The sequence below is a fragment of the Rhinichthys klamathensis genome, unplaced genomic scaffold, assembly GCF_029890125.1.
Source record: "Rhinichthys klamathensis goyatoka isolate OS25496 unplaced genomic scaffold, OSU_Roscu_1.1 h1tg000195l_1, whole genome shotgun sequence".
Lineage (NCBI taxonomy): Eukaryota > Metazoa > Chordata > Actinopteri > Cypriniformes > Leuciscidae > Rhinichthys > Rhinichthys klamathensis.
In genome coordinates, this window is record NW_026606721.1 from 292501 (window position 1) to 306370 (window position 13870).

The window sequence follows — 13870 nt, forward strand, 5'->3', positions numbered from 1 at the left end:
TCCAGCTCACGTTGGCATCTCCCGTGAACTTCACAAAAAACGTATCCACCTTTATTTCTTTGGTCACTTCCAAAACAACTCGCCCCTCCACAATGTCCCCACTAGTAAAAATATTGCTTTCATTAATGGGGTCGTAATGGAGAATAAGCTCTTTGATGGATCTTGACATTGTATTGTTATGTATGTTTACACTGGTTTACACACTGCAAGCGGTCTCGTCTTCTCGTTCTCGAAGGTGAAGCGGGGCTAATATTCTTAGCACGGGTTGAGGGCGTGGTCGACGCTTCTTACTATTGCCTGGTTAGCTTTGAGATTGGCATAACATCTACTATACGCCAGAAATCCAAAGAAGACGATTGATATGCATCTTCTTCTTTGGAATTCTGGCGTATTCCGCACCATGGGGACGTACCGCCGGTTTCGTTATTTTCAGCCTTGTTGTCTGCATTTGTGTCAGCAGCTGCAGTGACATCATCACTTCCGGTTCTCTTTTTCTTCTTCTTCTTCTTCTTCTTGTTGTTTAATGGCGATTAACTCCTAAGGAGCATTATCGCCACCTACTGTGCTGGATGGAAAATTAACCTTGGGTGATAAGTCTGAATTTTAAAAACTGTCTGCCTGTCTACTAACTATATCATCCCACATACATCATCATTATTTATCATACCTGCAATAGAGGTTTCATTGAGCTTCATTCGGCGCTGCGTGTTCAGCTCCTCCGTCCACACTCAGCCCCCATGGCGGGTTCAACGTTACAGTTCTCTTTTTCTTTCTTTTGTTTTCAAAATAAAAACTGCCAACTAACTGTCCCGTTAACAAATTTGCTCTACAATCTTTTAATGGTGTATACACATTGTTTATATATGATTATTATTATTAACAATAATATCAATAATAACAACAACAATAATAATAACAAAGGCATTTCTTTAAATCTACTATATCAGCAACAATAGGATAGCCTAATTATTTACATTGAATTAAATAAAATGTTTTCAAAATAATGTTCTTAAAATAGTTTATAGAAACTTTGTTCTTCTACTTTAAACTCAGGAGGACAGTTCATGACTCATATGATTTCACCCCTAGCTCATTTCTAAATAAAGTGAGTATTTTCCTTAGATTTGTTTTGAGTACATTTTAAATAAAATTTTAATCTTTTAAAAAAATATATATTTTTACATTTCTTATTTATGTTTCATGCTTGTGCATTTGGGAATTTGAATTTTGTTGTGAATGAAATGTCCTGGTTTTAAGATTGGATGATTTTGAACTCTCAGCCACTAGGTGGTGCCATGTGTGCCATTTGTCTTAATGTTTTGGACAATTTTGTTGTTCTTAGTAAGTCAAGCATAATTTTGCATTTGTGTCCTTGTTTTTGGTCTGTTTAAGCCTTGAATTTACTTACCATAAGAATTTTACCATAAGAATTTTGTCATGAATTTTTTTTTTATCAACTATTGAATCCAGAGCATCTGAAACTGAGTCTAATAGAGGTCTAATAAAGATATTAATAGTTACAAAAAATATACAATACAAATTGAAATAAATGCTCTTCTTTTTACCTTTAATGTGTGCTGAGAAAATGTATCCTGGTTTCCACAAAAATATTAAACAGAACAACTGTTTCCAACATTGATAATAGTAAGAAATGTTTCTTGAGCACCAAATCAGCATATTAGAATGATTTCTGAAGGATCATGTGACACTGAAAAAGGAGCAATGATGCTGAAAATTCAGCTGTCCCATCGCTGGAGTACATGACTTTTTTTTTTCTTTTTTTATACACAGGTGCACATAATACAAACAAAAAAAGGCAGTAAATCAGACAATTAAGGCACAAACAACAACAACAACAAAAAAACAGACCAAAGACAAAAAAAAAAAAAAAAAAAAAAAAAAAAAAAAACACATACAGCCAACAGTTACACATTTTATAGAAAGAAACAAGTATAAATATACGTGTCAGTACAATGAAGAGATATCACAAAAAGCCCATTCACAAATTGAATCACGGAGGCCTGAGCCAGAGGGGAGTGGCAGTCTCAGTAGAGATAACTACCCAAAGATTTAAAAAAAAAAAAATTACATTTTTTTTTTAAAAAGTGCATTGCATTTAGGTCCCAGTTTGAAATCTATCCTTCCTGATGTATTCTATGAAAGGGCCCCAGATCTTCTTGAACTTATCTTGAGAACTAGACATAGAGAACCGAATTTCTTCAAGGTGTAAACAGGAAACCATATCATTAAGCCACCTCTTGAAGCAAGGAGAGGAAGCAGACTTCCACTCCTTTAGGATAACCCGTTTTGCAATGAACATACCAAACATGAGGGCTTGTTGTAAAGCGGATGGAAGAGCCAAAGAACCTTCGGAGCAGCCCAGTATTACTAAGAGACAGTCAGGAATCAGTTGTCTATTGTAAACAGCACTGTACAAACTGAAAATATCGACCCAGAATTTAGTGAGCTTAGAGCAGGACCAGAAAAGATGCCCAAGAGTTCCATTAGTTGATTTACATTTATCACAAGTGGGGGAGACAGCCGGAAATAATTTGTTCAGTCTAGTCTTGGAATAGTGCAACCTATGAACTACTTTGAACTGAATAAGCTGAAGTCGAGCATTAATAGAGTATGCTTTTATTCTTTTTAACCCTTTCGCCCATAGCTCGTCAGATATAGCTTCGCCGGTGTCCTTGCTCCACGCCTCTTTAATATGGAGAGAGGGGGTTGCCACAACAAAGAGGTTAACAAACCGGGAGATCAAATGCTTGGAGGTGGGAGGGCTGTTCATAATATCAAAAAAGACATGTTGCATGGGGGTCACATCTAGGCGAGAAAAAGTATGCTTGACAAAATTCCTAAGTACATGACATTTTAAAATATATTAGAATAGAAAAAAATTGTTTTAAAATATAAAATTTCACAGTATTTTTGTAGTAATAATAATAATAATCAAAATAATTAACATTTTATAAATACACTTCCATTCAAAAGTTTGGTGTTGTTTTTTTAATGTTTTTGAAAGAAGTCTAGTATGCTGCTAGCCTGGATGCCAGCCCGAACCCCGCCCACAACATTTTTTGATCGGGAAGTTCGGTCTGGACTCGCTCCATTGAGGAGTAATTATGATCGGTTCAGAAATCGTCGGGCCAATCAAATTGCCAGGGCGGGCTTTATACGATGATGGACAGATGATCTGCAGGGGACGTAATCCTCACGTCATCAAAGAGCGCTTGGGTTGAACTGGTTTCTGTCGGTACACGATCCGTTCCATCTGCACGATCCGTTCTACGCATGCGCGTAATTACGTAGTAGAAGACGTCACGGTTTTCCTACACTATCGGTACCACGCATGCGTGGATGAAACACTTTACGGCCAGGCGGCACAACTTGCGGCATACCGGTATTTGTGTAACATAGACATTCAATGTTTGTGTAACTTTAGTTGTATTTTGTTTAACATTTCACAGCGGGTCTATTTTGATGTTTTTAAATGTAGCTTACGCTGCATTACGATGTGTTTACGTGGTTGCCAATCCAAAATAATAAAGGAGTTGTGACTGTGAGTTATGAACATACATGATCAGTTTCCCCCACTCTCCTTTGCGATTCATTGCTGTATGGTATTAGGCTTAACTGACTTAACTTGCCGTGTTTTGGTCTGAGGTCAGTATTGTCAGATGGTTTGGTGTCATTTTTTTTGATTAAAATTTAATTATTAAATTAAATAAATTATTAATTTATAATCGGCTATTAGTTACCTTTTAAGTTGAGTAATTTTGTATTAGTATGGGTCTATATAGGCTAATATATATCTATATAATCTAAATGCGGAAAATAATCTCTTTAATGTTGTTTACAAAGACAATAAAGGAACATAATATGCATTTCTGCCTAGACTATCTGCACTTACGTGAAAAAAGAACTACAAACAAGTCTGGGGAAACGTTATAGAGTATTTCAAACTGACAATGGAAATGACTTGAAAGAAGCATGTGTACACACAGAAGTGACATGGGACCAGTGGTGGACAGTAGTAAAGTACACTTTTTGAGTATCTTTATTTATCTTTATAAACACACACACACACACACACACACACACACACACACACACACACACACACACACACACACACACACACACACACACACACACACACACACACACACACACACACACACACACACACACACACACACACACACACACACACACACACACACACACACACACACACACACACACACACACACACACACACACACACACACACACACACACACACACACACACACACACACACTTTAACAGCTCTCAGTCCACTTCAGACGAACACTCTTTCCGCTGTAACAGCTCAGTCACTTCAGACGAACACTCTTTCCGCTGTAACAGCTCTCAGTCCACTTCAGACGAACACTCTTTCCGCTGTAACAGCTCAGTCACTTCAGACGAACACTCTTTCCGCTGTAACAGCTCAGTCACTTCAGACGAACACTCTTTCCGCTGTAACAGCTCTCAGTCCACTTCAGACGAACACTCTTTCCGCTGTAACAGCTCTCAGTCCACTTCAGACGAACACTCTTTCCGCTGTAACAGCTCTCAGTCCACTTCAGACGAACACTCTTTCCGCTGTAACAGCTCTCAGTCACTACAGACGAACACTCTTTCCGCTGTAACAGCTCAGTCCACTTCAGACGAACACTCTTTCCGCTGTAACAGCTCTCAGTCCACTTCAGACGAACACTCTTTCCGCTGTAACAGCTCTCAGTCCACTACAGACGAACACTCTTTCCGCTGTAACAGCTCAGTCACTTCAGACGAACACTCTTTCCGCTGTAACAGCTCAGTCACTTCAGACGAACACTCTTTCCGCTGTAACAGCTCAGTCACTTCAGACGAACACTCTTTCCGCTGTAACAGCTCTCAGTCCACTTCAGACGAACACTCTTTCCGCTGTAACAGCTCTCAGTCCACTTCAGACGAACACTCTTTCCGCTGTAACAGCTCTGTTCATTTAAACGAACACTCTTTCCGCTGTAACACACACACACACACACACACACACACTAACAAAATGTATAGGGGTGACTGTGCACCCCAACTCCAGCATTTACTCTCAGGTTGAGGGTGTCTTTGCAAATAATCATGAAGGTTTCCATGTCCTGAATGTTTTCAAAAATGAACGTGAAAGGCTCCATGGCATAGCACTTCCTCGACTCCATCAGCACCCTCCACGCTTTCATTTGGTCATCATGATCCATCAACATGTATGATGGTTCTTGCACCTGGCCAGTGAAAAGCCCAATACTGTTCCTCACGATGTATTCTGCCTGGTACATATGTTTCAATGTGAGGGGCAGCTCCTCCACTTCTACCTGTTCCTCCTATGATAAAGTAAAATACCATAAATTAAGACTACAACATAAAATGTTTTGGTCTTTCAAACGGGGCCTAAAGACATCTTTTCAGCAAAAAAATGAACAAATGTCTCTTGGAGATGGCTGCAATGTAACTAAGGGTGAAAGATTGACAACGTTTACATGCACCCTCATAATGCGATTATAATGGGATTTTAGCAATATTGCAATTATATTTTACCTCATGTAAACACAATACTTAAAGCAACACTATGTAACATTTTTACCTTAAAATAATGTTTCCAAAATCTTATCAGTGGTTCATCAAGTCATAACAGGGTGAAAGGCACTTCTGCCATTGCCTGACGGGGTCTGTATCGCTTTTACTGGCACTACGGAACTTCGGGGTTCGGGTAGTAACTTGGCTTGCTACGGTAGTCGGTGTTACCGGTGTTAATTTAACATTTAGAATGCGTACGTGAAAATGGTTGTCTGGTTAGTTTGGCCATACCTTGACTATTTGGGGTCGAGAAATCCTATAAATAGGTGGTAGGGTGCCTGCCATCAGCTGTTCTGCCTCCTCTGTCCAGAAGGCAAAGCGCTGCCCGAAGTTCTGCCCATGCCTATTCAAAAGTATGGTACTTTTAATGTAGCATAATTGTAAAGCAGACCAATGTTTTACTGCTTGAAATATATGCCCTACCTTGCGATCGAGAATTTCTCCAGAATCTGGAGACACCACCACTTCCGAATAGATGGTATGTCAGTCTGTAATACACATGTAATATTGGAGTCTTGCATTGTTTGTTTTTTAACATTCTTTGATACATATACATTCCATGAATTACAACTTACATCCAAAAAGTGAAACATGGCACCAGTACAGATGCAGAGGGCATACTGTTAAAGAGAAAAATAATTACTATGGAGATTTAGGACAAACAGGAAAAATTGAGTAGAAATTGTATAAGTTTACCATAAGCATGAATATCCCACAGCTCTGTCCATCTGACTGAACTGGAAATGGCTGAAAAGTAATATACAGTTACTCAGATGTAATGTTGACAACCATATATAGTGTCCGCTGAGCAAAATGAAATGGCAAATTTACATAGTAAGTAAAGTTACATCAAAATCTTTGCCCGTCTTCTCCACCCACGGTCCATTAGCCACTGCTCCTGCAAGTTGTCTGGAAAAACATTATGCAAAACTGAATCCATAGAACAAGGTTTTTTCCTTAATCCTAAAGCCAGAGAACAAGGCTTTTACTCAATCCTAAAGCCAGAGAACAAGGTTTTTACTCAATCCTAAAGCCAGAGAACAAGGCTTTTACTCAATCCTAAAGCCAGAGAACAAGGCTTTTACTCAATCCTAAAGCCAGAGAACAAGGTTTTTACTCAATCCTAAAGCCAGAGAACAAGGCTTTTACTCAATCCTAAAGCCAGAGAACAAGGCTTTTACTCAATCCTAAAGCCAAAGAACAAGGCTTTTAATCAAACCTAAAGCCAGAGAACAAGGCTTTTACTCAATCCTAAAGCCAAAGAACAAGGCTTTTAATCAAACCTAAAGCCAGAGAACAAGGTTTTTACTCAATCCTAAAGCCAGAGAACAAGGCTTTTACTCAATCCTAAAGCCAGAGAACAAGGCTTTTAATCAAACCTAAAGCCAGAGAACAAGGCTTTGCCTGAACAGGATATCAGTCCATTTCACTCAGTTTGATCTGTATTTGTTAAGGCTGTTACACAATGTCATCAGATTGAAGATTTTCAGAGTGCTGTTCAGGCTTAACTGGATGAAAAAAAAAGTAGAAAACACCCCCTATCATGTATTAACTTTAATTCCCATAGTAGCACGTAACTACATGCACTTTATGTTCTTTGTTAGCCTTAATCGGTCACAGGTCAAACCTTGCTAATGTCCTCTGCTTATGCATTTCAAACCTAAATATGGTTCGGTATTTCTCATCTCCAAACCCATTTGGACATAATGAGTCCAGAAAAATAGCCTCCTTCTTAGCAACTAATAACACCTGTGAAGAACATACCCTATTAATGTCAGCTATAGGGGCACCAACTGGTTTAAAAATAGAGGAAAAACTAAAAAACAATGTAACTGTACACAAAGCATGTAGTGGCTTGCTGTTTGTGACCCCCTAGACCATGCTGGCAAAATGATGATATCTTTAGATTCCACATTGTCCTATGAAAAAAAAACTATGTTCAGATCTCCTTGGACATAATCTTCACTTAAAGAGGTGTATCTGCGGGACTTATCAACACATTATACAACTTACCGGCAAACTAGGTTCGCTTAGTTTCCATTTAGGGACTTCAAATAGGTCAGCAATGTGGACATCCATTCCCTGAATAAAATTGTATGTCTGCATTTCATATACATACATCTCACAAAAGTGAGTAGTAAAAATGTGAGAGGTGCACTCACTTTTGCACAAACTTATGTGTAAGTCATCAAGGTAAATACAAATACATACATGTCTCCTGCCTGCCTCCTCTACCAGCCTGAAGCACGCATTCCCAATCTGAAAGCACAGAATGTTTTGCATAATTACAATAAAGGCATTAGAACCATCCAAACTCTTTACAGCAATATCCACTTACACTGCTCTCCACCTGTTCATCTAGCCCCAGGCTCCAAAAGTCTTCCCTTTGAAGACAAACTGGGCCATCCAGAACAACAATTTCTTTTGCTGGACGTGTTCTATCCAGCACATAGGTCAGCTAGAAATAAAAAATATCCCTGTTAGGAATAAGCAATCATGCATTTATTATTTAAAGCACACCAACAAGCTGTGCATGTGAACTATCCAGTTTAGTTTGGCACTCACCACTTGTTCTTGTTGAGGACACAACCTCTTGTGCCACAGTGGACCTTTATTGGCATACTGGTGGTCCACCAGTCCAATGTCTTCTGCATTGTTTTGGCTGCCCTCCGATTCATGGCTATGATCTACACAACAGGAAAGTAAATAGTAATCAGCATTGCCAAGTGTCATGTTTATATTTGCTATGTCACCAAGTAGGATTATTACAATACCTTGTGGCCGAAAGTAGGGCCTTAGCTGTGCAACATTCATTTTCTGTATTTTTCCTAACATAGCCACACTTGCCACACCCTTCTCTGTCAGGGATGTGAGGGTGAATGGCCCTTGGTGGAGATCCTGTAAACAATTTCCCTTCTTCACCTTCTTTTTGGGCTCCCCAATTAGGACCTCGTCCCCTGCCTTAACTGAGCACTGGCGAACCCCTTTCCTTTTCTTTGCCTCAAAAGCCTTTTTTTGTTTCCCCTGTGCCTTTTCAATGTTTTTCCGTACCTTAAAGATAAGAATATATTACTATGCGAACATTCTTATTCAAATTGAACATGCCATTCACACAACTCTGAACAAACCGTTTCATTGAGGGCCTTGACTCCAGCTAGTTTTAGCTCCAGCTCCTCCTCTGGGTCCGCCAATTCAAAGGCAGCGTCTGTCTCACAGACATTTAATGCCTGTGGTAGACGGGGGTGCCTATTGTACATTAAAAAGTACGGGCTGTACTTGGTGGATCTCTAATTTGAAACAAAATGTTTTGCATCAAATCACAAAATAAAACTCTTAAAACATGTATGCAACATATGTTATCTAGTCATTTTGAATAATAACCTGTTTTGCAGTGTTTATTCCATAAACTATGGCCTGTAAGTGGATGTCCCAATCATCATGGTGCTGATTAACATATTTTCTGAGAGTCCTCTTTATATTTTGATTAGTTCTCTCATCCTTCAACATAGAAAGGAATTGTTACATGCACTTTAGTGTACATTGGCTAAAATGGACTTTACTGTTTTGCGGGATGTCATGAGGGCACACTTACTTGGCCGTTTGACTGGGGATGGTATGCACTTGTGATGGCATGCTTGATGTTCAACGCCGCAAATATGTGTGCATTAAGCTGTACATCAGACACACATGGTTATTTTCAATATTTATTGGTCTCAGAAATGACCAATGAATTGTGATGATGCCATATGCCCTGTGTGAAGGGAGAGGGTAATAAGGACACATACCTCGTTAACAAATGCACGGCCCCTGTCAGTGATGATTTTCCGGACCATACCAAATGTGTAGAGCTTTGACACAAGTGCCTCAGCCACCTCAGTGCTAGAGCCACACTTCAAAGGCTCAGCGATAACCCACTTGGTGAACAGGTCTGTCACCGTGAGGACGTATTGATGGTCTTTCATGGTTTTTTTCAGTGGACCAATGAGGTCCATACCGACCACCTCCCACGGCTCTTTCACCTGTGGAGATATGTAATATTACCACATCACCTAACTTGTTGCTTTAAGTGGTACACCAAGGTAAGCTCTACCTTAATAGGGTGAAGGGCAGGAGACACAGTCTTTATGGGGTCGTTCTTTTGGCATCTGTGACAGCTTTTGACCTGATGGATACATTTATTATTTAGACAAAATAATTATATTATTTAGACAAAATAATTATCTGAAGTCAAACAAAGCCACTAAATCAATTCATTGCCTGAGAGCCATAGTGTCAAATTCCATTAAAGTTCCAAAAAAGTACCCAATCTGCCACATCTGCCTTTATGTTATCCCAGTAGTACCCCACAGCAACCCTGTCCATGGTCGCCCTCACGCCCCCATGGTTCCCTGTTCCAGGGTTGTTGTGGCACTCCTCCAGGACAGCCCGCCTCTGCTCATCAGACAGCACAACCAGCCTCATGAATTGTGCACTGGGGCCAATGTAGAATAATTTACTTTCTGTGATAGACAAACAATGTTTGTAACGTAATGATTTTGCTGCTTTGTTTGGTATTACAATACAGCACGTATGTGCACATGTGTCTGTTCAGGGATGCAAACACGTGTGGTGAAAAATGTTGGCGGTTACTATGTCTGACTAGATGGAACGTTACTGACATGCTCACACGTGTTAACTAAAACAATGCGAAATATTATTTTCAAATACCAGAGTATAGAAGAACAAGAGGCGAAACTCTGATGCTTTTTTTGGTAACAGCCACTAGGTGGCGTTTCGGTAGCCCGCCATTTTGGGGTGAAGTTTCCAACTGGAGTTACTGGACAACAGCACAGATAACAGTTTTTTGAGGTAGTTTTTTCTTGCATTAGTGAGTATTACCATTTTATGCAACTTTACACAATTACTACTATTATTAGTTAGTTACCAACTTCACTAGGCCTGAAATATATTTTGTACGTTTTAATCCCCTGGATTATGCTAAAAACATGATGATCTTATAGAACATGATGCATTGCTGTGTCCGTTATTCTATAATTGCCACTTTTGTACAGTGGCTGTGTTTTTGTTTACATAGTCTTGCTTTTTGAGAGAGAGAGAGAGAGAGAGAGAGAGAGAGAGAGAGAGAGAGAGAGAGAGAGAGAGAGAGAGAGAGAGAGAGAGAGAGAGAGAGAGAGAGAGAGAGAGAGAGTGTGTGTGTGTGTGTCTGTTCGTGTTTGTGTGAGAGAGAGAGAGAGAGAGAGAGAGAGAGAGAGAGAGAGAGAGAGAGAGAGAGAGTGTGTGTGTCTGTTTGTTTGTGAGAGGGTGTCGGTTCCTGTTTGTTTGTGTGTGAGTGAGAGAGTGTGTGTTTGTGTGTGAGAGAGTGTCTGTTTGTGTGAGAGAGTGTGCGAGTGAGTTTGTGTGTGAGAGAGAGTGTGTTTGTGTGTGAGAGGGTGTCTGTTTGTATCTGTTCCTGTTTGTTTGTGTGTGAGTGAGTGAGTTTGTGTGTGAGAGAGTGTCTGTTCGTGTTTGTTTGTGTGTGAGTGTGTGTGTCACAAATCATAATTCAACTTGAATGGTCTGTTTGTGTCTGTTCGTGTTTGTTTGTATGAGTGAGAGAGTGTCTGTGTTTGTGTGAGAGAGTGAGTTTGTGTGTGTGAGAGAGTGTGTTTGTGTGTGAGAGGGAGTATGTTTGTGTCTGTTCCGGTTTGTTTGTTTGTGTGTGAGTTTGTGTGTGAGAGAGTGTCTGTTCGTGTTTGTTTGTGTCAACTTATTAAAATATCTTACTTTACTGCAACTATCTGTTTCTGCTTCTTTATCATATTTATAGTGTGTGATTTATAAAATACCTTATATCCTACATCACATACATCATATATTGTGTCTGGTCACTGTATATCTTATATCAGAATATTATATTACTGTAAGCCTACTGTGAATATTAAAATACGCCGAACCATGTGTCCTGTATCATAGCTACATGAATGACATTTGCAGCAAAAAAAACCGCGCGAAAATCAGTTTGATATTCAGTGAGGTATAATTAATTTAATGCGCTGACAGCTCATTGCACCTGCCAAACAGATTACAGCGGGTGACCGGTCTAAGATGGGACACTGGCAGTAACTTAGCGGTTGATAGGGCGTCTATCAATAATGATGTCTATGCACTCACGTACCTCTTATAACAAAATTTGCAGCCATTCGTGAGACCTTCTTCTTCAACGCTGCATCCACCAACCCGTCAACCAAATATTGTCTAACGGCAGCGTAAAGGGCAAACTTCTCATTTCGCTCATTTCTTCCACTGAACTCCATTTTCTTTTGCTGTGAGTGAATGAAAGTTTCGCGGTACAAATATGCGCATGCGTGGAACAGATCGTGCAGTGTCGTAAATCAAAATCAGCATCGCAAAACAGAATTATAATTTGCGCATGTGCGTTTTCTACTGCGTCTACTACGCATGCGTAGAACGGATCGTGCAGGTGGAACGGATCGTGTACCGACAGTTTCCCTCACAGATGACTGCCGCTGGAGAACTGAGATGTAGAGATTCCGCTGTAACGAATCACACAATAATAATATACATAAAATGTATTTAAGGGGGGCCGGAAGGCCAATTTAGCTCAAAAGGAATGATTCATCGATTTGCAATGAATCTTGACCGAATCACTATGGAACCGAGCAAATGACTCGTTTAGAGTTCATTTGAACGGGCCGTAATTATAACCTTGGCAACAGATATGAATATCCAATCTATAGTGAAACACTATGTATTAGCAAGGTAACTTTAGATCGACAGTACAAGACATTAAATGTGCAAGCACAACACAAGGCAAATATCTTTTCAAATATATTGACGACTTTATTAACTATTCTAAACACATAAAACTAAGGTCTAAACACAATCACACACACGCATTCATACAAGGCGCAGAGGAAGAGAGAGAGAGAGAGAGAGAGAGAGAGAGAGAGAGAGAGTGAGTTTTCAGAGTGAGATGCACTTTGTAAGACATGACCTGAACGAACCACCAAGCATTAATTTAAACCTTCGTTTCTTAGACAGGTTATTCAATTTACATTTGCACCAGTTCAGTTAAGAGTCTGGAGTAGCTGCTACTTGCTTGTCTTTGCGTTGCTTAGGGAGTTCCCTTTTGCGGTGCTTCGTCAAAGGGGTTTCCCGACCGGGTCCGTGTGGCTGGTTGTCTTTGAAGTGCCTGGATGGAAGTTTCTGAACAGCCGGTCACGTGTGATTGGCAGGCGAATAAGAGTCTTTACAGTTCGAAGCGCGTTGCAGGAGAGACGTTTAAACGAACTTCGCAGCAACTTAATGTTGAACCGAGACTTTTATGAAAAAAGAAAATAAAGGAAGAAATGAAAGTAAGACGAGTTAGATGGCTTGAATGAGCTGTTTCAACCCCGATCTTGATGGGTTATTTGTCTGCTGGTCTAATTTGGTCTGGTCGATGTAGAAGCGTGCGAACACGCTCTTTGTTGTTTTCAGAGAGAAGCACGAACAGGAACACTCTCTTGCTGTTGCTAGAGAGAGGCGCAAAACTTAATTCAACACCGAACCGAACTCAAAACCGAACGGCAACCCCGAACTGCTCTCTGAACCGAACAGTGGCGGAGCCAGGATTTTTTCATAGGGGTGGCCAGGCAAGGGCCAGCAAACAGTCTGGGGTGGCATATAAATCTTAATTATTTTAACATAAAAATTATTTTAAATAATGTATTGGACTGTTTTAGTGCCTTCCTACACAACTGAATACAGTTCATTTGTACTTAATTGTAATTGAGATAGTAGTGAAAGAATCATGGAATACTGAGTGAATTTGATCTTTTTTTTATTATTATTAGCTACTACCTCCAGGCATATTAATAAAGAGTACACACACTATAGCTAAAGTTCAACTTGCTCAGTTAGCTTGGTTCTGGTTCTCAAAACCCCCAACATTGTTGCACCTTCATGGATGAGACATGCAGATAACTACTGTAGTTCGAAGATTATTTAACCTTCATTGAATTTTATATAATCAATTAACTCTTCAACTTTCTATATTAGTTGTCAAAATAAAGAATCTAATCCGTTCTATCATACCTAAATTAAAAAGGGGGGAAAACATCTCTTTTGAATCTCTATGTCCAAGAATGTGAACAAGGCGGAAGTAAACAGCACATAAATACCAGAATGTAAAATTAGTTATTTTATGTATTTAAAAATGATAATTTTTAGTTTTGCCTTTACAAATTAA

General features: G+C 39.6%; 2 protein-coding genes across 5 annotated transcripts in view; both read right to left on the reverse strand.

Annotated features, from left to right (window-relative positions):
- LOC130095996 (arrestin domain-containing protein 3-like) overlaps window positions 1-188 on the reverse strand; it is a 12466-nt gene extending 12278 nt beyond the window's left edge. The window contains exon 1 of the mRNA XM_056262609.1: window positions 1-188. This exon is cut by the window's left edge and continues 93 nt beyond it. Coding sequence (XP_056118584.1) covers window positions 1-169 — 169 coding nt within the window. The 5' untranslated portion in view covers window positions 170-188.
- A 4876-nt stretch (window positions 189-5064) lies between these two features.
- LOC130095997 (uncharacterized) lies at window positions 5065-8080 on the reverse strand. Of its 4 annotated transcripts, XM_056262611.1 has the most exons (9): window positions 7979-8074; window positions 7852-7899; window positions 7654-7722; window positions 6489-6549; window positions 6337-6387; window positions 6216-6260; window positions 6064-6128; window positions 5872-5983; window positions 5065-5387 (listed from the first exon to the last, which is right to left on the reverse strand). In XM_056262611.1, exons 5-9 carry the CDS (start codon window positions 6343-6345, stop codon window positions 5070-5072), a joined length of 549 nt encoding a protein of 182 aa, XP_056118586.1. In that variant the 5' UTR covers window positions 6346-6387; window positions 6489-6549; window positions 7654-7722; window positions 7852-7899; window positions 7979-8074; the 3' UTR covers window positions 5065-5069. The 4 variants fall into 4 exon arrangements, with proteins under 4 accessions (XP_056118586.1, XP_056118587.1, XP_056118588.1 ...); XM_056262612.1 differs by lacking the exon at window positions 7654-7722; XM_056262613.1 differs by lacking the exon at window positions 7979-8074 and having other exon boundaries at window positions 7852-7968.
- Window positions 8081-13870: the final 5790 nt, after the last annotated feature.